General features: G+C 38.8%; 2 protein-coding genes across 3 annotated transcripts; one reads left to right on the top strand and one right to left on the bottom strand.

Moving 5' to 3' along the window:
- The first annotated feature begins 843 nt into the window (after positions 1–843).
- LOC107787788 (lectin-domain containing receptor kinase VI.3) lies at positions 844–3,452 on the top strand. The gene has a single exon (XM_016609394.2). It carries the CDS (start codon positions 1,223–1,225, stop codon positions 3,260–3,262), a length of 2,040 nt encoding a protein of 679 aa, XP_016464880.1. The 5' UTR covers positions 844–1,222; the 3' UTR covers positions 3,263–3,452.
- Positions 3,453–4,748: 1,296 nt separating this feature from the next.
- LOC107816465 (importin subunit beta-1-like) lies at positions 4,749–9,044 on the bottom strand. Of its 2 annotated transcripts, none has more exons than XM_075222816.1 (3): positions 8,882–9,044; positions 5,327–7,759; positions 4,749–5,234 (listed from the first exon to the last, which is right to left on the bottom strand). In XM_075222816.1, the coding sequence occupies exons 2-3, from the start codon at positions 7,744–7,746 to the stop codon at positions 5,030–5,032; spliced, it is 2,625 nt and encodes an 874-aa protein (XP_075078917.1). In that variant the 5' UTR covers positions 7,747–7,759; positions 8,882–9,044; the 3' UTR covers positions 4,749–5,029. The 2 variants fall into 2 exon arrangements, with proteins under 2 accessions (XP_075078917.1, XP_075078918.1); XM_075222817.1 differs by having other exon boundaries at positions 8,857–9,029.
- Positions 9,045–27,157: the final 18,113 nt, after the last annotated feature.

The following is a 27,157-nucleotide window of genomic DNA, read 5'->3' as shown; positions in this document are numbered from 1 at the left end:
CATATCACTTGATTTGATTGTCAATCTACCAAGTTTGATTAGGTGGAATGATTAATGTATCACTAATCAATCATATAAGTTTAATATCATTGGTCATCAAGGTAGTTTCTTTGCCTTCTTCAATAATTAATTATTTTTTGTTTTCTAAATATGGAAAACTTAATCCTCATGTGTTATTGGAGAGTGAAGGGGTACACGGGATAAACAAAGTAAAAAAAAAAAAAAACATGTTTTGACGCTTACAGCTTGTTTGGATGGTTGTTACGTATCGTATTATATTGTATTGTAATGTATTGTTTAATAAATACAATGTTTGGATAGATTGTGTCTGTTGCCATCGTTTCATGATATCGCGCACCAGCAATATGAAGAATAAACTTGCAATACTATAAAAAAAAATTATGATACAAGGCAAAATTATTTAATAATAGTGAAGGTGAGATTGAGAGAAAAAGACAAGGTAACGACGCGACCACACCAAATCGGTCATTACATAAAGTGGCACATTTCGTCGTTATGTAACGACGGATTTAACGATACGGTACAATAAAATTTAAGTAACAATCAAAACAAACATCATATTTAAAGTAACAATATGATACAATACAATGGGTAACAACCATCCAAACGAGGTGTTAAAGACACATGATTTTCTGTTTACTAATTAGACTAGACTGAACTCCTAAAACACAAAGATTCTTCCAAAATAACCCGAAAGAACAGTTGTTCAATTACCAATTCACTCACAAAAATACAAAACCAACTGAATTAAACCAATTAAATATTTTTCTGAGGCTCTTGGAGCTTTACATGCCTTTTGATATTTTCTTTTCTTCAGTCCATGGCAAAGCACAATAACGAGAGTACCAAGAAAAGTCTCCAGTCTTGAATAGTTGAATAATTCATCTTTTAAGTTATTTGTGTATATGGCAACCCTTATTTCCCCCTCTGATCTGCTACTTCAAAGTCAACAACCTATAACGACTTTGATATGACTATATATCTATCTTTTATAGGTTTTCTTTGGACACTCAAATTTGCAATGCCGAATCTTTTTGCTTGTTTCAAAGTCTCTCCATTAAGTTATTAATAGCATAGACTTTGAAAATAATGCCTCATCTTCCATTTGTTTTTCTCTTCCTTTAACAAGGCATCTTCTTGTCTATTTGAGTTTGAATAGTTTAGCCTCAAAACTTAACAAACTGCACTTCCAAAATACTCCATGGACAAGCCCTATTGCCTAGTTATTATTCTTGTATTCTTTTGCACTATTCTTGTAAGAGCTCAATCTTTTGATTTTCTTTACCATGGATTCAATAAGTCAGATGTCATGACTGATGGAGTTGCATATATCAATCCTAGTGGTGCACTTAAGCTTACTAATAGATCATACCATGTTATAGGCCATGCTTTCCATCCCAAACCTATACCAATTTTCAACTCTAGTACTAATTCCACTGCTAAAAATGCTTCTTCATTTAGTACAAACTTCGTCTTCGCCATTGTCCCTCTTAAGAACACTCCAGGTGGCTTTGGCTTTGCTTTCACCTTATCTCCATCCCCGAGTTTTCCTGGTGCTCAAGGCAATCACTTTCTTGGAGTCTTCAATTCAAAGAATGATGGCAATGATACTAACCACATCTTTATGGTTGAATTTGACACTGTGAATGGTCGCAATGAAGGTGTGGACAAAGATGGCAACCACATTGGAATCAACATCAATGGCATGAGGTCTATCGCATCAGACTCAGCCGATTACCATATTAATAATACTTCTGAAACAGAACAGGTATATCTACAAGGTGGAGAACCGATTCAGGCTTGGATAGATTACGATGGAGTAAAGAAAGTGGTAAATGTAACTGTGGCTCCAATATCAATTCTAAAGCCAATTCAACCTCTAATCTCTGAGTCCATAGACTTGTCCCCAGTGATGAAGGAAACTATGTATGCTGGTTTCTCAGCAGCCACAGGAGATAAAGCAAGCTCTCATTACATCTTGGGTTGGAGTTTTCGGTTGAATGGAGCTGCTGATCCATTAAATCCCTCTGAGCTACCTACTGCCCCACCTGAAATGGTAACATCCTACAAGAATTCCCATCTTAAAAAGGCCTTGATCGCAGCATTTTCCTCCACGGTTTTCCTGATCATTGTGGCATCAGTAATTGTTTATATCCGCAGAAGAATGGTGCAACATGAAGTTCTAGAAGACTGGGAGCTGGATTGTCCTCACAGGTTTAAATACAGAGATCTTTACAAGGCAGCCGGGGGATTCAAGGTCAGTGAACTAATTGGAGTTGGAGGCTTTGGTGCTGTTTATAAGGGTATTTTGCCTACTAATGGAGCTGAGGTTGCGGTGAAGAGGATAGCAAGCAATTCTCTTCAAGGAATGAGAGAATTTGCAGCGGAGATTGAAAGCTTAGGCAGGTTAAGGCACAAACACTTGGTCAACCTTCAAGGCTGGTGTAAGACAAAGAATGATCTTCTCCTAGTGTATGACTATGTCCCAAATGGAAGTCTTGATTCGTTACTTTATAGACCGAAAAATGACATTGTTCTAGCATGGGACCGGAGATTTAACATCATCAAAGGGATTGCTGCAGGGCTTCTTTACTTGCACGAAGAATGGGAGCAAGTGGTAATACATCGAGACGTGAAGAGCAGTAACGTCCTTATTGATGGTGAAATGAATGGTAAATTAGGGGATTTTGGGCTTGCAAGATTATATGATCATGGCAAGAATTCACACACTACAAATGTCGTAGGAACAATAGGCTACCTTGCACCCGAATTATCACGAACAGGGAAGGCCTCAACGAGCACAGATGTTTATGCATATGGTGTACTACTTCTTGAAGTAGCTAGTGGAAGACCACCTATTATATATGAACCCGGGCAAGGAGCTCTGGTACTAGCAGATTGGGTTATAGAATGTCTTCAACTAGGTAATATTCTTGATGCAGTTGATCCTAAGTTGAATTCTGCCTATGTCGATAAAGAGGTGAAAATGGTTTTGGGACTTGGGCTTCTTTGTTCTCATCCAAGACCAGAAGCTAGGCCAACCATGAGACAAGTAATGAGGTACCTCAATGGAGATGAATCGCTTCAAATCTCTGAGCAATTGAGCTCTGTTGGATCGGGCAGGGTTGATGAAATCACGTCCAAGTTCTTAGAAGTGTTTGCTAGTGATACAATCAATATATCACGCCGTACATTTTCCATCGGACAGATGTCATCTAGTTCCCTAAATGCTGGTAGATAGAAACTATAGGAACTTCTGTATAAAGGATATACACTGTTCTCGTGTTTTGCTTAAAGTACTTTATAGGAATTAAGTAGCTTCTACTTACCCAAAATTCTTCCTTGTAATTGTGCAATTTAGTTAGGTCATCTATTTCTGGTGCATTCATCAGCTAACAAGGGAGAGGAACATAATCTCAGTTATCACATTCCTATATCTGGGTTCTTACTTAACACATCCTACATTTATGCAGACACTCTTAAAGATATAGATTCTGATTTTTTCTGCACAAATTCTTAAATTTCTTAAAGATATAGTTTCTGGTTTAGTTGAATATCATGATATTTTAGACATGTTTTTATGAGCACATGCCTCATCATACATTTATTCCTCCTGAAAAACATTAAAAAAAAAAAAAACACACAACATTTAGAGGAAGGTCTTCAATACATTAAAGCACGAAATGTAGCCAATTCTCAACACTGAAGTCAACGAAATATACTTCAAAGAATGTCCAAGTAGTTCATAACTTCATATTATCTTAAGGCTGGATGCATAACAGCCCCAGTTACTACAAGATGGACTTTTTCCCATCCAACAGCAGAGCTGGAAAAACTAAAAGAGCAGAAATCAGGTGCCGTGTCAAAGTTAAGTTTTTTCCTCTAAAGTAATCAAATTGCAGGCCAACTAATTGTCGTAACAAAATCAGATTGACACCACATTCTCAAAGAACAATCATTCATTGGTATCAGATACAGTTCTTAATTTGGTTAGATTCGTCAAGATAAATCCATGTACTCTACATTGACTTCAACAAAGTAATGGGTAAGATTAACAGGTTTAGCTCAATCAGGAAGGACTACACATGCTAGTGACAAAATGGGTACAAATGGAAAAGACAAGATTTGGCAAGAAAGTTAGAATGCTGGAACCAGAGATCTAAGAATTTATACACAGGTCACATAAAGGTTATGTAGTGTAATTTATATTATGAGTCAATTTAGACATCTTAATGTGCAATCATCATTTATCTCATCTATTTTTGTTTAAGAGAGATTGTCTCGTGATGCAAAGAAAACCATGTCCAAAGGGTTATACAATTTGCAAAGACTATACCAGTAAACATATTTTCTATTGTTGAAGAAAAAGGCACTGCCACCAGCAAGACATACAGTAACAAGTAATAGTACTAAATTTCTTAAATTATGAGTTTTAAGTAGATTGTTAGTGACTCAGACTTCCAGTTAAATGTGTAGTTGCATAAACAAACAGGTGTTTCGTGACTTTAAAAATGTTATGAGCATTGCAAATTTTAGTTTAGGTGGTACTTGCCTATTATCCTAAAAATTTAAGGTGGATTATTTGAACTCCACTATTTAAACTAATACTAGAACTTAGATAGAAATTAAAAATTCATTAGTGGGAAAGAACGAAAACTGACGATGATCTTCAGCAGAGAGCAAGAATGATAGTAACGGGAGAAAGGTTACCAAGACAGAATGATGAGTTACTGGAAGCTGACTTGTAATATTATATTAAAGGACTAGACAAAGTCATAACAGCAGGCTACCAAGACAAGGTGGCCTCAAAGCTTGAAGCTGTAAAAAATTACCCCACCCCTTCTGCTTACCCATAAATTAAAAAGGAAGAACTTCAACTTTAATAGCCAACACAAGAGATGCAAGCTTAGCTGATTCCAAAAAAAAAAAAAAAAATGGGTAACCTGACAACTTCAGCCTCGGCAATACAACGGGGAAAACAAAAGATTCCCTATGTAAAGAGCAGCTCTCACCCACAAACAGAGAAGGCACGCCCAATCATTCCTTGTGTCCATGTTGCTGTTTCTTTCAGCTGTTCATCATCAGATTGAAGACACTCGCCCAACAGCTGTGTGCAAAATGCAGGATCTTTGAATATGGTCTTTGCATTGGAACCAAGTGCATCAGCTAGATCTCCCAACACAGCTACTGCTGCTTTTGTTACGCTCTCGTCTCTGCAAAAGAACCAGAATACACATGTCAGAACTCATAAGGTGCAAATATTGTAAGAGAAAGAAAATGTCCATGAAAATCCTCTTAACAATACCTTGGTCTGTCTTTCGCAACCAGTTCAATGAACTGCAAGAGATGAGGAGCGTAGGGTAACATCAAGTTGGCCTTGGAATTCTTAAATCCCTGAAGAATTCCAGAGTATGCTTCAAAGATACTGCGCCTGAGCTGATTGCCATACTCTAGCATTTCATCATCACTATTGTCTAGTTGTGCACATACTTCAGAAGCAGTTTGCATCATAGGCAATGCGTATTGAAGGTACTTCTCAAAATGTTCGCCTATGGCAAGCGCAATATCCCCAAGGCAGGAGAATATGGGAGGCTTTACAGATTTATTAAGTTCACCACTAGACAGATCCTTGAGAAGATGTGTCATGATCCCATCACAGTAGGGCAAGATCTTGTCGTCCAATGCACGGCAAATATCACCAACCACCCCCACAGAGATGGAACAGACCTGGTACTCTTCGAAATTCTGCAAGCCCATCTCCAGATACTTGTAAAACTCCGGCATATACTTCAAGAAGTCTGATCCAGTTGCGTAGGCCAGAGCTCCAATAGCAAGCATCGCCTCTTCATGGACAGTTGAGCTACGACAGGCAAAAACCTTTAAGAACAACATCATGATCTGGTCGGCAACTTGGACTATTATAGACTTGGTTTCATCAGAATTACTTAGCTTCTGAATAATAACCTGGAGAACACCACATAGGGAAGCCTGTAGATCTCCCTGTTTTTCTCTATCATCAGTGGATAAAATCTGAAGCTCAACAGTTTGTGCCAACTTGGTCATGATAACAGGGCAAAGATGTTTAATGATCTGAGATGTTTCAATAAGATTGGAGCACCTAACAACTTCATTCAAGGTTTCATATGCCGTGGTTCTGAGCTTAGAACCACTGCTGTCTGTTCGATCAGCCGTTGAAATAAGAGAACCAATAATCTGAGTTACAAATGGTGTCAGCAGAAACGAGCTTGGACCAGCATCCTCATATCCTTGAGAGAGAAAATAGATAGCCCCACAAACTTTCTCAGCAACATGAGGGACATCTTTTAAACTCTCTAACAGCACTTCCACAACCTGTTGAAGATTGTCTGGTGAAACCACTGAAAATCCAGAAGCTGGAGCATGCAGCAACTCAAAGATACGGCTAAGAGTCCATGCTGTGGTATCTCTTATGTGCTCATTGTTATCCTTCATCGCATCAAGCAGATGCTTTAATCCAGCATGGACCATGGGAGATAGCTTCTCAATGCTCGGGCCTTCAAGTATTGAGCCAAATGCATATATGGCAGCCTCGCGGGAGCGCCAATCCGATTTCATTATGTTAGCCTCCACAAAAGGCATTACAAGGGGAACAACAGAATCTCCAACAGTTCTGGCAACAAGACCAAGACATGTTCCACCAGCCATAGCCAGATTCCAGATTTCATCATCCTGGTCCTGTTCCTCATCCTGTTTCAATAATGTTTCCAACAGCATTGGAACTAATACTTCGAGAGCCTTCTCAATGAAATGGGAATGTTGCACACTGGAATCCCCACTGTCAGGGACCTCATAATCTTGAAGTTCTATCTCTTCATCACAGATAGAACTCCAGAATTCAATTGCTTGAAGGGCTACAGCTTCCTCATCTTCTTTTACTGCTTTAGCTGTCAACTCGAACAGAGTCTGCATGTAAGGTTCAAGCAACTCGTAATATGTTGACGCAATAGAAACAAGACATTCTAAAGCTGCTTGTCTTATCTGTCTCTCCTTTGCTGTGGCTGCCTCACAGATGACCTTCATAATATAATTTCTCTCCATCTCATTATCAAAGTTCGTCTGAGCAAAATCAAGAGCATTATACAAAGCTCTTGCTGCAGCAAGTCTGACTTCAGGGCTTTCCTCCTCAACATTCATACCTTGCACAACAGCAGTGAGGACAGAGTTTACTTCATCTTGGACAAGATCGTGGTGAGATATCTCCTCACACACATAACCAAGTGTTTCTAATGTGGCCTGTTTAAGGGATGCAGGCCTTCCATGTTGAGTCATATTAATAAGCAAAGAACCAACAAGCTCTGGCCATTGTTTCTGAGGAACTTCGATGGAAGCTATTTTAGCAATCACTTGGGCAGCAGTGTGACTTGCCTCGCGTACAGACGATCCAAGGCAGCTCAGAAGCAAGCTTTTAATTTGGGACTTATAAGATGATTCAATTACCAGCCATTGTTGAACAAGCTGTTGTTTCCTGACAGTTTCTTTAGCATCCAAAGAGTTCTTCAGCACAATACCTGCCAGCCTCCGGGATTCAGTGGGTTTTACATCAGTTGAGAGCTCAACAGCCAGTGAAAGAAGAAATCCCGGTAGGTTTTGCTCTCGGAACAGACTAAGGTTAGCCTCTGCCTCAGTTCGAATCTTGGCATCCGCTGATTGAGCAGCCAATAGAAACTGAGTGATCTCAAGAGCCATTTCTCCTACAAAACTGAACACAGACAGAAAAAGTTAAACACTCTGGCAGTTACTAATATACAAGATCTCTAGTAATAAAATAGCACTTAAATAGAACTAGAGGATTCTCCATTGGGGCATAGTGGCGATATAGAGGCACAATGAGGCATGAGCAACTATTTGAAAATCCCATTCAAATTTTACATGCCATCAACAAGCCTCACAAAACCAAGAAAACCAAAGTTTTCAACGTTTGAATGTTCTAAAAGGCACCCTCTTCTTTTTTCAACAAACAAGCAATAAATCAACTACGCCTCAATCCTAAAACTAGGTATCGCCATTATATGAGTCATCTATGTCCATTCAGATCTATTTTGGCTAATTGAAAAAATGAGGTACAAAATTAATTCAATGGCACTAGGTCACAGTCATGCAAACTAAACCAGGTATTTAAGTGGAGAAAGGTAGAGGGGCGGGGCAATTATCCCGAGTTTTGAAGGTTGTGTTGATCATAATGGATCATTTGGTTCAAGGGATTAGGTGGGTCATCCCGGTATAAGTTTTGGGATTAAGTTTATCTCGTGTTTGGTTGGAGGTATTAGCTAAAACCAGTGTTATTTTTTTTAAAACCAAAATCTTAGTATGAGTTATCCCATATAGAAAGTGGGATAAGTTATCTAGATTAAAACCCGGTTATAATCCTGGTCCAGATTTGAACCAAACGAGCCCTAAGGGTTAGCCCATTTCTTGGTCATCAAAAGAGTTAATTTAGTAGAAAACCAAACAATTTTTTATGAACTCCTACAAGAAATTGAAAAGTCATACATACTATTTGACAGAACAGGATTCCTTGTTCAATTGTCCAACAAAAAACAAATATCAAGTACAAAGTAAACGTCAATTCATAAACAGAGCTTATTTATAGCTATTCTTATAATTCCAATAACACTCAAGTAACTTCAAAGCCAATAAAGCAAGTTGAAACAAAAAGATTAATGCATCGGTAGCAGTAGCACATTAAACCAAAAATTAAACACCAGAGCTAACCAAAAAAAGTTGAAATCGACTAGATCTATACATAATAAACAAAACCCAGATATAACTTCTATCAGTAAAAGCAAAAAAGTTTACGTTGAATTAAAAACAAAATATTCACCCAGTTTTCAGTTTCTTGGTTTCGAATGGGAAAGCACGAAGTAGGGAACAAAATCAATCAACAGTAATTGATTGATACAGTTTATATGTGTGTGTAGATGAATTTGATTTCTAAGTGTAGATTGGGGGAGGGAGAAGGGGTGGGTGTATTTTTTGAATAGTGTGAAGAAGCGGGATATAGAGGAGCTTATATATTTGTATGTGAGAATTGAAAACACCAACGGTCAGATATTCTGAGTATTGCCCGGACTGCCCGTGATTGCTTGACTTTTGCCCTAGCAATTTTTGAAATTTTACACGTGTGGTCCTTATTGCTCTTGTTAATTAATTGGGCTAGGCAGTTGTGTAGTTGATGGGTCTCATGAGTTGGGCTTTTGTGATTTGGGCTTCACTTAAGGGGCTAAAAAGAAGTTGGGCTTCACTTTTTCGATATTTTTACCTATCTATGCATATTAATAAATGTAATTACCACTATTAAATGTGTTCTCATTTAATTACCCAACATGATATACTAATTGTATACAAAATAAGAATTAAACTCCAAACTTCTTATTTTTCACTGTGCAAAAGTACCATCACATAATCTTTCTTCTAGGGGCAAGATCACAACCAATTCCTCCAATCCTATCAAAAGAAAAAGAACACTTTTTGTGCCAATTTAGTCGCCTTGTCCAAATATCCTTGGAGTTGGATTAGAACTTTATCTTTTGTGTCAAAACCAAGACGAACGACAATAAGCAATTCAAGACTCCAATGACAGCTTATATTATTACAAAGGAAACATCAAACTATATCTACTGATGTTCATTGATTTGACGACTTTCTTTTGAAATTTTTGCATATATATGCGAAATAATAAAACCTAAGCAAACTCCAATAATCATTAAAAAAATTTAAAGCTTTAAATAAAAATCAGATTTTAGAAAATTATTATTTATTTGGATTTGATATTGTTGTAAATGATTGGTAAAATGCTATGATACCATGAAAAGCTCTGTTATTTAATAATCAAACAATGGTATACAGCATGTATATATAAAATATTCCAGAGTACATAAGACTTCTAACCCTATAGAGTTATATAGTCAATAAACTTTCATCCTAGAGTTTAAGAGTGATTAGGAGTCATCCTTTACAATTGGAATTATCCTTTGGAGCTTATTAGGAATGGCAAATGGGGTGAGGCAGGGCAGGTCAGGTTAGGGCAGGACAAAGTTTTAATGGGGCAGGGGCGGGGCGGAGCGGATTGTAACAACCTGACTGGTCGTTTTGAGAAAATTCAGCAGTTTGAGGTCTTGAGCAGCTTCGCATTAGGTATATCGACTTGTTTGCATGGTTGGATTCAGTTTCCGGATGAATCGGGGTTGAATTAGAAGAGGGAACCTAGTTTTGGAAGTTTAAACACTAAAAATTTGACCGGAATTGGACTTTTGAGTAAACGACCCCGAAATGGATCGTAGGTGATCTCAACAGCTTCGTACGGTGATTTTGGACTTAAACGCACATCTGGATTCGAATTTGGAGGTCCGTAGGGTAATTTGAGATGGTTCAGTGAAAATTGGAAAAATTGAAGTTTGGAAAATGGAGAAGTTTGACCCATAGTTGACTTTTATGATATCGGGATCGGAATGTGATTTCGAGAGATGGAACAGCTCCGTTATATTATTTTGGACTTGTCTGTAAAAATTTGGCGTCATTCCGAGTTGAATTGATAGGTTTTGGCACGAGTTTTGGAAGTTAGAGGGTTTGAAAGTTCTCAAGTTTGATTCTTGGTGTGATTCGATGTTTCGGCATTGTTTGATGTGATTTGAGACCTCGAGCGAGCCCGTGATAGGTTATATGACTTGTTTGTATGTTTGGACGGGTCTCGAGGGCCCCGGGTGTGTTCCGGGTAGGCTACTGGTCATTTTCCCTTGTTTTTAACTACTATTTTCTGCTTCTGGTATCCTCTTTCGCAATCGCAAACCGCCTTCCGCGTTCGCGAAGCTCTATTGCTGACCACCTAGAAATCCTTCTTCGCATTTGCATTTAGAGCCTCGCGTTCGCAAAGCTCTGCTTCATCACTCATCGTGTTCGCGTCCCCCTCATGCGTTCGCGTAGCTATGTTGTTCCACTCTTTGCGTTCGTGTATTAGTTCACGCGTTTTCGAAGAGAAACCTATGGGCCATAATATTTTCCTTCTTCGCGTTCGCATGCGTGTTGTCGCGTTCGCGAAGCACAACTAGGCAGCCTTCATTTTTCTTCTTCGCGAACGCGATACTTCCTCCGCGTTCGCGATGCTTTAATACCTGGGCAGAATAAATAGTACTCTATTCCGGGGGTTTGCCATTTCCACCATTTTTGGAGTTCTAGAGCTCGGTTTTGGGCGATTCTTTGTGGGGTTTTCAAGCAAAACGATTGGGTAAGTGTTCTTCACCTAGAATTGATTATATTCCATGAATTTGTCTTTATTGTTATCATTTAATTTGTGATTTGGGTTGAGTAAAATGTTGGTTTTTGAGAAAATTCCTAAGATGAAAAATCGTGATTTGAGGTGCCAAATGGTATCAGAATTTAATAAATTTTGTATGATTGAACTCATATTGGAATGGGTTCGAATTTTGTAAAATTTGTCGGGTTCCAAGGCGCGAGCCCGGGGGTCAACTTTTGGACCAATTTTTGAATTTTGTTAAAGATTGAGACTTTATGATCCGGTATAGTTTCTTATGTATTTTATTTGTGCTTTGAAGTTAATTTGGTTAGATTTGAGCCGTCCGAAGGTCTTTTCACCCGAGAAGTGCATTTTAGAGTGTTAGTTTGTCGTCTTTGAGGTAAGTATCTTGCCTAACCTTGTGTGGGGAACTTCCCCTTAGGAATTGAGTCTTCTATGCTAATTGTAGTCTGTGCATGCGAGGTGACGAGTGTGTGCTCGGACTTATTTGTGGGAAATATGCTCTAGGGATCTTAGGTCCTTATGTTCAATATGTGGAGAGTATTCCGTTAGGATTGAGTTTAATAATTGCTTAAATTGTCTCTATATGCTCCATATGATGTTGTTAGCTTTCCTCGAATTCCTACCTGTTGCATTGACCCTTAATTGCCTTAGTTGAAGTGATCGCCTTCCTTATTGTTTTGATACTTCTTGATTGTGAGTTCCTCTATGACTTCGTACAAATAGGTTACATGCCCAATTGTTGTGATTACCGGTATAGTTATCACGTGCTTGTTATTTCTTGTTGTTTAGTTGAGGTTTCATTGTGAAGTTAATTATTGGTACAAGTTTGGTTATAGGTGATTCCCTTGCCGGGATATATTTAATTCCTTACCGTTGGTTCCCTTGCCGGGATGTGTTTACTCTTGTTGTCGACTCCCTTGCCGGGATATGGTTGTTTCCTTATTGTTCCCTTGTCAGATTTTTTTTGGTGATTGGTGTTAATTGTATATTAAATGGATCGGGTTACATGCTGCAACAATATTATATGGATCGGGTTGCACGCCGTAACAATATTATATAGATCGGGTTGCACACCATAATAATATTAAATGGATCGGGTTGCACGCTGCAACAGCATTATATGATTTGGATCGGGTTGCATGCCGCAACAACATTATATGATTTGGAATGGGTAGCACGCCGCAACAATATTATATGATTTGGATCGGGTTGCACGCCGCAACAGTACTATATGATTGGGATTGTGTTGCATACCGCAACAAGAAAGAATAAAAGTGAATATTGACTCTTATGGTGAGAACAAGAGTAAAAGCACGAAGGGTGGTGCCGTGCACTTTCTGCTATTGTGTTAATTTGTTGTTATCAATCCACGTGTTTAAACTGTTTAAATTCTTTTATTGTTGTGATCCTTTGTGTTAGAACCTACAATATTTTCAATACCTCACCATATTTATGTATATATATATATATATATATATATATATATATATATATATATATATATATATATATGCACTCCAATACTTCAAACTTCTGTAATTGTTACAACCGTAATTCAATTAGTTTCTCAATTATATCCCTTAAACCGTCTAAGGTCGTATTTTACTTAAGAAGAAATTTCTACTAAGTTTTAAGTTATTAAATCTCTTGTTAAAGGTAATAATTCATTCAATGTTGTATTTTTAAATTAAAAGGGGTACTTTTTTTACTCAAATGATTTCAAAAGAAACAAATTTTACCTTTTCTCGCCGACTTTCCCAATTAGTTTAGGAATTGTAATTTTGCTGATATTAGGTAAATAGGGATTCTTGGACATATTGAGTGCATTGTGGGGACATTATGTATTGTATAGCATGTGGATTCTGTTGTTAAAAGTGAAATGGAAAATATGGGGGCAAAAGTTGCCATGTGTGCGGAAGATTCGGAAGTTAAGATTATGATATGGGAAATCAAGGATTGAGATGATCGGGATTGCGTATTAGACATGATGTGATTGATTGAGTGGGAAATTCCTTCTTTAATTGAATACACTTTTACTTGTCTCTGTTCCTGTTATGTCAGTGTTGCTTTACTTGGTTATCGTTTGTTACTACCCGCGTTCTCCTTTATTGTTCTTACTGTTGTATTTTGATTTCTTTCTGTTGTTGATATTACCTCATTATCTTTATCACGATATTTTTTATCATATCCTGTTCATTTTATTTGACCAATAGGTGTCTTGACTGTTCCTCGTCACTACCCCACTGAGGTTGGTCTTGATACTTACTGGGCACCGCCGTGGTATGCTCATACTACACTTTTGTACGTTTTTGTGCACAAATCCAGGTATTGATCAATAGTAGCTATGCAGGTCGTCGCGGTGGAGACTCACAGTAACCTGTTGCTGCGTTCGCAGGCCTCGGAGTCACCTTCATTTGTATTTACGTTCCATTGATTCCTTCTCATTCTGGAACCATGTTGTATTTATTTTGTATAATTAATCTTAGAAAGGCTTATGATTTGTACCACCGGTTTTGGAAATTGTGATTTATTGAGAGTTATTTAATTTGAAATTAGTAAATATAAAGTTATTTCTGTAAATGTTAGGCTTACCTAGTTTAGAGACTAGGTGCCATCACGACTCCTTTGGAGGGATTTTGGGTCGTGACAAGTTGGTATCAGAGCTCTAGGTTCATGGGTGCTACGAGTCATAAGCAGGTTTAGTAGAGTCTTGTGGATCGGTACGGAGACATCCATACTTATCTTCGAGAGGCTACAGAACTGTTAGGAAATTCCACCTCTTTCATTCCCTATCATGCGTTATTGATTCAGCTCGAAGTACCTGACTTATGTCCCTCTACATCCACTCGTGTATAATATTACACTTTCAGCATTCGCTATGCGCTAGTGGTTCGTGATGCTATAGAAAGGCTACAAAGGAATCAGGGATGCTCAAGCATTGCCTTGACGTGTTGTCCAGACTGAAGATACAGAGGCATTGAGAGACTATTCAGTTGTTCGTATGGAGGCGCAGCGGTTTCCGACACCTGCTTGACGAGTGCGAGCTAGGAAGATTTAATTGGTCGACTAGTCGTCATGATTGTGGCAAGGCCATGAAGTGGGTGTTGATTGGGAATAGTTTGTGGAATTGGAGTACCTTGTGATTTGTGTTGTACGAGCTTTGAAGGTTAGTTTTGCGGATCATCAGACTTTGTTTTCTATGGCCTTGTGCCAAGTGGATGAGTCCAATAGCAGCATTCAGATTGCGGAGTCAGATTTTTATCAATCTTAGCCTGAGGTATGTGTATATGTGGTATTGGTAGATTCCCGGATTTGGGGTATGACTAGGGTATGAGATCTCGCATGGGATGGTGTTGGGGATTACAGTATTTCTATGTTAATAATGGATCTACATTTCAGTATCTAGGGGAGTCGGAGGAACAACTTCAGATTCACAGGAGGTCTATTCAGCGTTGGCATCATGGTTGCGGCAAAATGAGGTGCTTCAGAGGTAATACGGTGGTCTATGAGTTTCTTGCTACGTAGTTCATGCTTGAGTCATCTATATGTGGGGCTTTAATGGGAGTTATTGTATATCGACTATCCGAAGAAATGAGTCGGTTTAGTAGTGTTGGGTCAGCATAGCCATAGAAGTAAATGGTCCTTTTGATGGGAATTCTCTACTGGCATTTGTGGCAGCACTTTTGGATTGGGCGGTTTGTGTGACTCGGTTGAGTTAGAGAGGTGTAGTCCTGATGGTTTGGTTACGTGCGGGCGAATCTCAGAGGGTTCTTGCTAGTTTTACTATGGCTTGAGTTGAGTGTCTCCTATGGGCATAAGGAATATGTGGTACATTGCAGTTTCTCCCGAATCGGTATCTGAAATTAATAGAGCGTTGGCATTGTTAGCTATTATATGTGAAGAGTGTGCATTTTTTTGGAAAGGACCTTGAGTTTTGGTTTGCAGTGCGTGGCTGGTAGCAGCGTGATTACTGGGTTTTGAGTCTTTCGAGGTTCATATTTCGTTACGCGGTCAGAAACTCTATATGAGTGCTTCAGTAGAATAATAAGGTGTAAGTGATATATCAGCCATTTGATTGCATAGTGGAGTTAGAGTATGGAAATTTTGGTATTCCTGAGGTTTTGGGGCTATATGCCCTCATATTTGAATTATTTCCTGTTTGCGGATTGCGGAGAAACATTGAGGATGAGATAGTTAATAGCATGCATGATTGGTAGGTCGCTTTGGATTTTTGGAATGGATATTTACCTATTTGAAATAATCAGGATTTGGTTGGGGGGCTATCTGAAAGCTCAATGAGAATATGTATCCTGTATCAGATCAAGTTTGAGTGCTCCTGTGAGATCGTCATTTTGGTTATGTTATCAGGCATAATGAATATTATTTGTGCCCCTAGCCTATGACATGTGCTACTCTTTTATGTTGTGTTAGGCGGTGTGGTAGTATGATTATCCCCCCCCCCCACGCAAGTAGTAATCCTATTCAGGCCTTATGGCGATGCGAGCGAGATAGCCCTCGTGATGTTGATTTGCTTATTGCACCTTAGTCATGCTTGCTTCTTTCATGTGTTAACACTTTCATTTATTTTCCCATAGTTTTATTTGTGCACCTTGTTGTACTTGATATCAGTATTCATGTGTTTAGTAAGCTCGAGCATTTTGGTTTGAGGAGTATTTGGGAGCGGGCTGCACGCCGCAGCGGATATTTTGTGGGATACCTTTTCCTTGTGTTTATTTGGTGTTGTGTTTTCCCTCTGTGGGAAGATTTGATGAAGAAGTACATTTTTGTTGTTATATGTGTTGTACTCGTTAGATAATTCTTATACCCTGCTTTTCTTTACTTGTGCTGCATACTTGAGTTATTGTTGGTTTGGTGTACGAACTGTGTAATGTGAGAATCCGTATGGTTCCATGATGAGTTGTCAGTTGTGCTGCTAGTATTGGCTGATATGAGGTTCTTAGACGTGAGATTAGTATTATGGTATCGGGGGTGAGGAGTGTTTGGAAGTATGAGGGTGTTTCTGCTAAAATTTAGGTGATGGCCCTTGGCGGGCGAGAGAGCTTCTTGACTTGTTGTCTTCATAGGCGACTATGAGTTCCCGTATGTTTCATTATCACGAGAAGTGATGTGGAGGTCTAGAACAAGGTTGTATTCAATATGAAGTATATTGTGGGCATCCAGGATGTTATTTGAGCAGCTATGGTGGTCAGATGTTATTGCATCGTGCAATTAAGTTGTGTGGTACAACGTGTTATTGTATTCTGGATTGGAATTTGGCTTGATTTAGCTTGTCAAGGCTCATGCAAGTGTGATGATGTGGAGTTCGGATCCGATGATGAGTTTTAGATGTTGAGGTTTGGGTTATGTTCTAAGGTTATGGGCTAAGGAGGAGATGAGATCTTCAGTTAAGTTGCATTGTCATTTCTGCTTAGGTTGGGTGATGGGGAATCAACCCAGGTGTATGTATGGTGAGGATGTAACAACCCGATTGGTCGTTTTGAGAAATTGCGCCCGATTCGATAGTTTGAAGTTTCAAGTAGCTTCACATTAGTTATATCGACTTGTGTGCACGGTTGGATTCAGTTTCCGGATGAATTGGGGTTGAATTAGAAGAAGGAACCTAGCTTTGGAAGTTTAAATAATGAAAATTTGATCAGAATTGGAATTTTGAGTAAACGGCCCCGGAATGAGTCGTGGGTGATCTCAACAACTTTGTATGGTGATTTTGGACTTAAGTGCGCGTCTGGATTCGTATTTGGAGGTCCGTAGGGTAATTTGAGGTGGTTCGGCGAAAGTTGAAAAAGTTGAAGTTTGGAAAATGGAGAAGTTTGACCCATAGTTGACTTTTGCGATATCGGTGTTGGAATGCAATTCTAAGAGTTGGAACAGCTCCGTTATGTCATTTTGTACTTGTCTGCAAAATTTGGCATCATTCCGGGTTGAATTGATAGGTTTTGGCACGAGTTTTGGAAGTTAGAAGGTTTGAAAGTTCCTAAGTTTGATTCTTGGAGTGATTCGATATTTTAGCGTTGTTTAATGTGATTTGAGACCTCAAGTGAGTCTGTATAGGTTATATGACTTGTTTGTGTGTTTGGACGAGGTCCCGGGGGCCTCGGGTGTGTTCCGGGTGGGCTATGGGTCACTTTCCCGAGGGTTTGCCGTTTTCACCATTTTTGGAGTTCTAGAGCTCGGTTTTGGGCGGTTCTTTGTGGGTTTTTCAAGCAAAAAGATTGGGTAAGTGTTCTTCACCTAGAATTGATTATATTCCATGAATTTGTCTTTATTTTTATCATTTATTTTGTGATTTGGGTTGAGTAAAATGTTGGTTTTTGAAGAAAATTCCTAAGATGAAAAATCGTGATTTGAGAGGCCAAATGGTATCAGAATTTAATAAATTTTGTATGGTTGAACTCATATTATAATGGGTATTCGGATTTTATAAAATTTGTCGGGTTCCGAGGCGCGGTCCCGGGGGTCAACCTTTGGACCAATTTTTGAATTTTGTTAAAGATTGAGACTTTATGATTCAGAATAGTTTCTTATGTGTTTTATTTGTGCTTTGAAGTTAATTTGGTTAGATTTGAGCCGTCCGGAGGTCTTTTCACCCGATAAGTGCATTTTAGAGTATCAGTTTGTTGTCTTTGAGGTAATTATCTTGTCTAACCTTGTGTGGGGGACTTCCTTTTAGGAATTGAGTCTTCTATGTTAATTGTAGTCCGTGCACGCGAGGTGACGCGTGTGTGCTCGGACTTATTTGTGGCAAATATGTTCTAGGGTTCTTATGTCCTTATATTCAATATGTGGATAATATTCCGTTAGGATTGAGTTTAATAATTGCTTAAATTATCTCTATATGCTCCATATGAAGTTGCTAGCTTTCCTCGAAGTCCTACCTGTTGCATTTTCCCTTAATTGCCTTAGTTGAAGTGATCGCCTTCCTTATTATTTTGATACTTCTTGATTGTGAGTTCCTCTATGACTTCGTACAAATAGGTTTCATGCCAATTGTTATGATTACCGGTGTAGTTATCACGTGTTTTTTATGTCTTGTTGTTTAGTTGAGGTTTCATTGTGAAGTTAATTATCAGTACAAGTTTTGTTATAGCTGATTGATTCCCTTGCCGGGACATATTTAATCCTTACCGTTGGTTCCCATGCCAGGATGTGTTTACTCTTGTTGTTGGCTCCCTTGCCGGGATATGCTTGTTTCCTTATTGTTCCCTTGTCGGGATTTTTTTTATGATTAGTGTTGATTGTATGTTAAATGGATCGGGTTGCACGCCGCAACAATATTGTATAGATCGAGTTGCACGCCGCAACAATATTATGTGGATCAGGTTGCACGCCGCAATAATATTAAATGGATCGGGTTGCACACCACAACACCATTATATGATTTGGATCGGGTTGCACACTGCAATAATATTATATGATTTGGATCGTGTTGCATGCCGCAACAACACTATATGATTAGGATAGGGTTGCGCGCCGCAACAAGAAAGAATAAAAGTGAATATTGACTCTTATGGTGAGAACAAGAGTAAAAGCACGAAGGTGGTGTCGTGCACTTTCTGCTGTTGTGTTTATTTGTTGTTATCAATCCACGTGTTTAAACTGTTTAAATTCCTTTATTGTTGTGATCCTTTGTGTTAGAACCTACAATGTTTTCAATACCTCACCGTATTTATGTATATATATATATATATACTCCAATACTTTAATCTATATATACACATGCTCTAATACTTCAAACTTCAATAATTGTTACAACCGTAATTCAATTAGTTTCTCAATTATACCCCTTAAACCGTCTGAGGTCGTATTTTACTTAAGAAGAAATTTCTACTAAGTTTTAAATTATTAAATCTCTTGTTAAAGGTATAATCCATTCAATGTTGTATTTTTAAATTAAAAGGGGTGCTTTTTTTACTCAAATGATTTCAAAAGAAACAAATTTCACATTTTCTCGCTGGCTTTCCCAATTAGTTTAGGAATTGTAATTTTGCTGATATTAGGTAAATGGGGCTTCTTGGACATATTGAGTGCATTGTGCGGATATTATGTATTGTATAGCATGTGGATTATGTTGTTAAAAGTGAAATGGAAAAGATGGGGGCACAAGGTGCCATGTGTGCGGAAGATTCGGAAGTTAAGATTATGATATGAGAAATTGGGGATTGAGATGGTCGGAATTGCGTATTAGACATGATGTGATTGATTGATTGGGCAATTCTTTCTTTAATTGAATACACTCTTCCTTGTCTCTGTTCCTGTTATGTCAGTGTTGTTTTACTTGGTTATCTAATTTACTTGGTTATCATTTGTTACTACCTGCGTTCTCCTTTATTGTTCTTACTATTGTATTTTGATTTTTTTCCGCTGTTGATATTACCTCTTTATCTTTATCGCGATATTTTTTATCATATACTGTTCATTTTATTTGACCAGTAGGTGTCTTGACTGTTCCTCGTTACTACCCCACCGAGGTTAGTCTTGATATTTATTGGGCACCGCCGTGATGTGCTCATACTACACTTCTATACATTTTTGTGTACAGATCCAGGTATTGATCGATAGTAGCTGTGCGGGTCATCGGGGTGGAGACTCACGGTAACCTGTTGCTGCGTTCGCAGGCCTCGAAGTAACATTTGTTTGTATTTACGTTCCATTGATTCCTTCTCGTTCTGGAACCATGTTGTATTTATTTTGTATAATTACTCTTAGAAAGGCTTATGACTTTTACCATCGGTATTGAAAATTTTGATTTATTGAGAGTTATTTAATTTGAAATTAGTAAATATAAATGTTATTTCTGTAAATGTTAGGCTTACCTAGTTTAGAGACTAAGTACCATCACGACTCCTTGGGTCGTGACAAGTTGGTATCAGAGCTCTAGGTTCATAGGTGATACGAGTCATAAGTAGGTTTAGTAGAGTCTGGCGGATCGGTACAAAGACGTCCGCACTTATCTTCGAGAGGCTACAGAACTGTTAGGAAATTCCACCTCTTTCATTCCCTATCATGCGATATTGATTCAGCTCGAAGTACCTGACTTATGTCCCTCTACATCCACTCGTGTATAATATTACACTCTCAGTGTTCGCTATGCGTCAGTGGTTCGTGATGCTACAGATAAGCTACAAAGGAGTCAGGGATGCTCAGGCATTGCTTTGACGTGTTGTCCAGACTGAAGATACAGTGGCATTGAGAGACTATTCAATTGTTCGTATGGAGGCACAATGATTTTCGGTACCTGCTTGATGAGTGCGAGCTGGAAAGGTTTAATTGGTCGACTAGTCGTCGCAATTGTGGCAAGGCCACGAAGTGGATGTTGATTGGGAATAGTTGGTGGTATTGGAGTACCTTGAGATTTGTGTTGTACGAGCTTTGATGGTTAGTTTTGCGGATCATCAGACTTTGTTTTCTATGGCCTTGCGCCAAGTGGAGGAGTCCAATAGCGACATTCAGATTGCAGAGTCAGATTTGTATCAATCTTAGCTTGAGGTATGTGTATATATGGTATTGGTAGATTCCCGAATTTGGGGTATGACCAGGGTCTGAGATCTCGCACGGGATGATGTTGGGGCTTACAGTATTTCTACGTCAATAATGGATCTATATTTCAGTATCTAGGGGAGTCGGAGGAACAACTTCAGATTCACAAGAGGTCTATTCAGCGTTGGCATCTTGGTTGCGGCAAAACGGGGTGCTTCAGAGGTAATGCGGTGGTCTATGAGTTTCTTGCTACGTAGTTCATGCTAGAGTCATCTATATGTGGGGCTTTGATGGGAGTTATTGTATATCGACTATCCGAAGAAATGAGTAAGTTTAGTAGTGTTGGGTCAACATAGCCATAGAAGTAAATGGTCCTTTTGATGGGAATTCTCTACTGGCATTTGTGGCAGCACTCTTGGATTGGGAGGTTTGTGTGACTCGGTTGAGTTAGAGAGGTGCAGTCCTGATGGTTTGGTTATGTGCGGGCGAATCTCGGAGGGTTCTCGCTAGTTTTACTATGGCTTGAGTTGAGTGTCTACTATGGGCATAAGGAATATGTGGTACATTGCAGTTTCTCCCGAATCGGTATCTGAAATTAATAGAGCGTTGGCATTATTAGCTATTATATGTGAAGAGTGTGCATTTTTTTTGGAAAGGACCTTGAGTTTTGGTTTACAGTGCGTGGCTGGTAGCAGCGTGATTACTGGGTTTTGAGGCTTTCGAGGTTCATATTTCGTTACGCGGTCAGAAACTCTATATGAGTGCTTCAGCAGAATAATAAGGTGTAAGTGATATATCAGCCATTAGATTGCGTGGTGGAGTTAGAGTATGAAAATTTTGGTATTCCTGAGGTTTTGGGCTAGATGCCCTCATATGTGAATTATTTCCTGTTTGCGGATTACGGAGAAACATTGAGGATGAGATAGTTAATAGCATGCATGATTGATAGGTCGCTTTGGATTTTTGGAAAGGATATTTACCTATTTGAAATAATCAGGATTTGGTTGGGGGCTATCTGAAAGCTCAATGAGAATATGTATCATGTATCAGATCAAGTTTGAGTGCTCCCGTGAGATCATCATTTTGGTTATGTTATTAGGCAGAATGGATACTATTTGTGTCCTAGCCTATGATATGTGCTACTCTTTTATGATGTGTTAGGCGGTGAGGTTGTATGATTATTTCCCCCGCAAGTAGTAATCCTATTCAGGCCTTATGGCGATGTGGGCGAGATAGCCCTCGTAATGTTGATTTGCTTATTGCACCTTAGTCATACTTGCTTCTTTCATGTGTTAACACTTTCATTTATTTTCCCATAGTTTTATTTGTGCACCTTGTTGTACTTGATATCAGTATTCATGTGTTTAGTGAGCTCGAGCATTTTGGCTTAAGGAGTATTTGGGATCGGGTTGCACGCCGCAGTGGATGTTATGTGGGACGCCCTTTCCTTCTGTTTATTTGGTGTTGTGTTTTCCCTCTGTGGGACGATTTGATGAAGAAGTACACTTTTGTTGTTATATGTGTTGTACTCGTTAGATAATTCCTATACCCTGCTTTTCTTTACTTGTGTTGCATAATTGAGTTATTGTTGGTTTGACGAACTGTATAATGTGAGAATCCGTGTGGTTTCATGATGAGCTATCAGTTGTGTTGCTGGTATTGGCTGAGATGAGGTTCTTAGACATGAGATTAGTATTATGGTATCGGGGGTGAGGAGTGTTTGGAAGTATGGGGGTCTTTCTGCTAAGATTTGGGTTATGGCCCTTGGCGGGCGAGAGAGCTTCTTGACTTGTTGTCTTCATGGGCGGCTATGAGTTCCCGCATGTTTCTTTATCACGAGAAGTGATATGGAGGTCTAGAATAAGGTTGTATTCAATATGAAGTATATTGCCGGCATCCAGGATGTTATTTGAGCAGCTATGGTGGTCAGATGTTATTGCATCGTGCAATTGAGTTGTGTGGAACAACGTATTATTGTATTTTGGATTGGAATTTGGCTTGATTTAGCTTGTCAAGGCTCATGCAGTGTGATGACGTGGAGTTCGGATTCGATGATGAGTTTCAGATGTTGAGGTTTGGGTTCTGTTCTAAGGTTATGGGCTAAGGAGGAGATGAGATCTTCAGTTAAGTTGCATTATCAGTTCTGCTTAGGTTGGGTGATGGGGAATCACCCCGAGTGTATATATGGTGAGCTCATGCAGTGATTCAATGGCTATAAAATGACTCCGAGCACGTTCGAGGATGAACATATGTTTAAGTTGAGGAGGATGTAACGATCCGACTGGTCGTTTTGAGCAATTGCACCCGATTCGGTAGTTTGAGGTCTCGAGCAACTTCACATTAGGTATATCTACTTGTGTGCACGGTTGGATTCAGTTTCCGGATGAATCGGGGTTGAATTAGAAGAAGGAACCTAGTTTTGGAAGTTAAAATAGTGAAAAATTGACCGGAATTGGACTTTTGAGTAAACAGTCCCGCAATGGGTCGTGGGTGATCTCAACAGCTTCGTATGGTGATTTTTGGACTTAAGCGCACATCCAAATTCAGATTTGGAGGTCCGTAGGGTAATTTGAGGTGTTTCAGCGAAAGTTAGAAAAGTTGAAGTTTGGAAAATGGAGAAGTTTTACCCATAGTTGACTTTTATGATATCGGGGTCGGAATGTGATTCTAAGAGTTGGAACAGCTCTGTTATGTCATTTTGGACTTGTCTGCAATATTTGGCGTTATTCCGGGTTAAATTGATAGGTTTTGGCACGAGTTTTGGAAGTTAGAAGGTTTGAAAGTTCCTAAGTTTAATTCTTGGAGTGATTCGATGTTTCAACATTGTTTGATGTGATTTGAGACCTTGAGCGAGTCTGTGATAGGTTATATGACTTGTTTGTATGTTTGGACGGGGTCCCGGGGCCTCGGGTGTGTTCCGGGTCATTTTCTCTTGTTTTTGAACTGCTGTTTTCTGCTTCTGGTATCCTCTTTCGCGATCGCGAACCGCCTTCCGCGTTCACGAAGCTTTTGTTGCTGACCACCTGGAAATATTTATTCGTGTTCGCGGTTAGAGCCTCGCATTCGCGAAGCTCTGTTTCATCCCTCATCGCGTTCGCATCCCCCCTCACGCGTTCACGTAGCTATGTTGTTCCACTCTTCGCGTTCGCCTACTAGTTCACGTAGCTATAATATTTTCCTTCTTCGCGTTCGCATGCGTGCTGTCGCGTTCGCGAAGCACAACTGGGCAGCCTTTATTTTTCTTCTTCGCGAACGCGATACTTCCTCCGCATTCGCGATGCTTTAATACCTGGGCAGAATAAATAGTACTCTATTCCGGGGGGTTGCCATTTTCACCATTTTTGGAGTTCTAGAGCTCGGTTTTGGGCGATTCCACGAATTTGTCTTTATTTTTATCATTTAATTTGTGATTTGGGTTGAGTAAAATGTTGGTTTTTGAAGAAAATTCCTAAGATGGAAAATCGTAATTTGAGGGACCAAATAGTATCGGAATTTAATAAATTTTGTATGGTTGAACTCATATTGGAATGGGTATTCGAATTTTGTAAAATTTGTCAGGTTCTGAGGCGCAGGCCCGTGGGTCATCTTTTGGACCAATTTTTGGATTTTGTTAAAGATTGAGACTTTATGATCCGGAATAGTTTCTTATGTGTTTTATTTGTGCTTTGAAGTTAATTTGGTTAGATTTGAGCCGTCCGGAGGTCTTTTCACCCGAGCAGTGCATTTTAGAGTATCGGTTTGTCGTCTTTGAGGTAAGTATCTTGCCTAACCTTGTGTGGGGAGCTTCCCCTTAGGAATTGAGTCTTCTATGCTAATTGTAGTCCGTGCATGCGAGGTGACAAATGTGTGCTCGGACTTATTTGTGGGAAATATGCTCTATGGATTCTTAGGTCCTTATGTTCAATATGTGGAGAGTATTCCGTTAGGATTGAGTTTAATAATTGCTTAAATTGTCTCTATATGCTCCATATGATGTTGCTAACTTTCCTCGAATTCTTACCTGTTGCATTGACCCTTAAATGCCTTAGTTGAAGTGATCACCTTCCTTATTGTTTTGATATTTCTTGATTGTGAGTTCCTCTATGACTTCGTACAAATAGGTTACATGCCCAATTGTTGTGATTACCGGTGTAGTTATCACGTGCTTGTTATGTCTTGTTGTTTAGTTGAGGTTTCATTGTGAAGTTAATTATCGGTACAAGTTTGGTTATAGCTGATTCCCTTGTCGGGACATATTTAATCCATACCGTTGGTTCCCTTGCCGGGATGTGTTTACTCTTGTTGTTGACTCCGTTGCCGGGATATGGTTGTTTCTTTATTGTTCCCTTATCGGGATTTTTTTGTGATTAGTGTTGATTGTATATTAAATGGATCGGGTTTCATGCCTCAACAATATTATATGGATCAGGTTGCACGCCGCAATAATATTATGTAGATCGGGTTGCACGCCGCAACAATATTAAATGGATCGGGTTGCATGCCGCAATACCATTATATGATTTGGATCGGGTTGCACGCCGCAATAATATTATATGATTTGGATCGGGTTGCACGCCGCAACAATATTATATGATTTTGATCGGGTTGCACGCCGCAACAATATTATATGATTTGGATCGGATTGCACGCCGCAACAATATTATATGATTTGGATCGGGTTGCACGCTGCAATAGTACAATATGATTGGGATCGGGTTGCGCGCTGCAACAAGAAAGAATAAAAGTGAATATTGACTCTTATGGTGAGAACAAGAGTAAAAGCACGAAGAGTGGTGTTGTGCACTTTCTGCTATTGTGTTAATTTGTTGTTATCAATCCACGTGTTTAAACTGTTTAAATTCTTTTATTGTTGTGATCCTTTGTGTTAAAACCTACAATGTTTTCAATACCTCACCGTATTTATGTGTATATATATATATACATGCCCCAATACTTCAAACTTCAATAATTGTTACAACCGTAATTCAATTAGTTTCTCAATTATACCCCTTAAACCGTCTGAGGTCATATTTTACTTAAGAAGAAATTTCTACTAAGTTTTAAATTATTAAATCTCTTGTTAAAGGTAATAATCCATTCAATGTTGTATTTTTAAATTAAAAGGGGTACTTTCTTTACTCAAATGATTTCAAAAGAAACAAATTTCACCTTTTCTCGCTGGCTTTCCCAATTAGTTTAGGAATTATAATTTTGCTGATATTAGGTAAATGAGGCTTCTTGGACATATTGAGTGCATTGTGCGGACATTATGTATTGTATAGCATGTGGATTCTGTTGTTAAAAGTGAACTGGAAAAGATGGGGGCACAAGGTGCCATGTGTGCGGAAGATTCGGAAGTGAAGATTATGATATGAGAAATCGAGGATTGAGATGGTCGAGATTGCGTATTAGACATGATGTGATTGATTGAGTGGGCAATTCCTTCTTTAATTGAATACACTATTACTTGTCTTTGTTCCTGTTATTTCAATGTTGTTTTACTTGGTTTTCTGATTTACTTGGTTATCTAATTTACTTGGTTATCGTTTGTTACTACCCGCGTTCTCCTTTATTGGTCTTACTGTTGTATTTTGATTTCTTTCCATTGTTGATATTGCCTCGTTATCTTTATCGCGATATTTTTTTATCATATCCTGTTCATTTCATTTGACTAGTAGGTGTCTTGACTATTCCTCATCACTACCCCACCGAGGTTAGTCTTGATACTTACTGGGCACCGCCGTGGTGTGCTCATACTACACTTAGATCCAAGTATTGATCGATAATAGCTATGCGGGTCGTCGCGGTGGAGACTCACGATAACTTGTTGCTGCGTTCGCATGCCTCGGATTCACCTTCGTTTGTATTTACGTTCCATTGATTCCTTCTCGTTCTGGAACCATGTTGTATTTATTTTGTATAATTAATCTTAAAAATGCTTATGACTTGTACCACCGGTTTTGAAAATTGTGATTTATTGAGAGTTATTTAATTTGAAATTAGTAAATATAAATGTTATTTTTGTAAATGTTAGGTTTACCTAGTTTAGGGACTAGGTGCCATCACGACTTCTTCGGAGGGATTTTGAGTCGTGACACAAATCAAAACATATTTTTAAGAAATAGTTAACGGACCAGGGCAAGGATAAGCCAGAATTCTAGATAAATTTGGTCAACACTATTAGTTACCTCATTCGATAAAATTTTCATCCTTGCAATTCACAAAGTAAACAATGTTGTCTCAAGATAGTCAAAATGTACTAGGTTGGCCAAGCTTATTCAATATAAATTAAAAAATTAATATTAGTTTAAGTTAAGTTCTTCTTTAATTAGAGGAAACTTTACAAACTTAAGATAAACTTGAAAAATC

The sequence above is a fragment of the Nicotiana tabacum genome, chromosome 10 (assembly GCF_000715075.1).
Source record: "Nicotiana tabacum cultivar K326 chromosome 10, ASM71507v2, whole genome shotgun sequence".
Lineage (NCBI taxonomy): Eukaryota > Viridiplantae > Streptophyta > Magnoliopsida > Solanales > Solanaceae > Nicotiana > Nicotiana tabacum.
Note: the sequence above shows the minus strand (reverse complement) of the source record. Positions and strands in the feature narration are given on the sequence as shown.

What these genes read in the sequence shown, in the direction of transcription:
- LOC107816465 (XM_075222816.1), bottom strand. Translation starts at nt 7,746, where the DNA reads ATGGCTCTTGAGATCACTCAGTTTCTATTGGCTGCTCAATCAGCGGAT. An exon ending in GTTGCGAAAGACAGACCAAG is followed by an intron (nt 5,235 to 5,326) that starts GTATTGTTAAGA and finishes GTTCTTTTGCAG; the next exon opens with AGACGAGAGCGTAACAAAAG.
- LOC107787788 (XM_016609394.2), top strand. Translation starts at nt 1,223, where the DNA reads ATGGACAAGCCCTATTGCCTAGTTATTATTCTTGTATTCTTTTGCACT.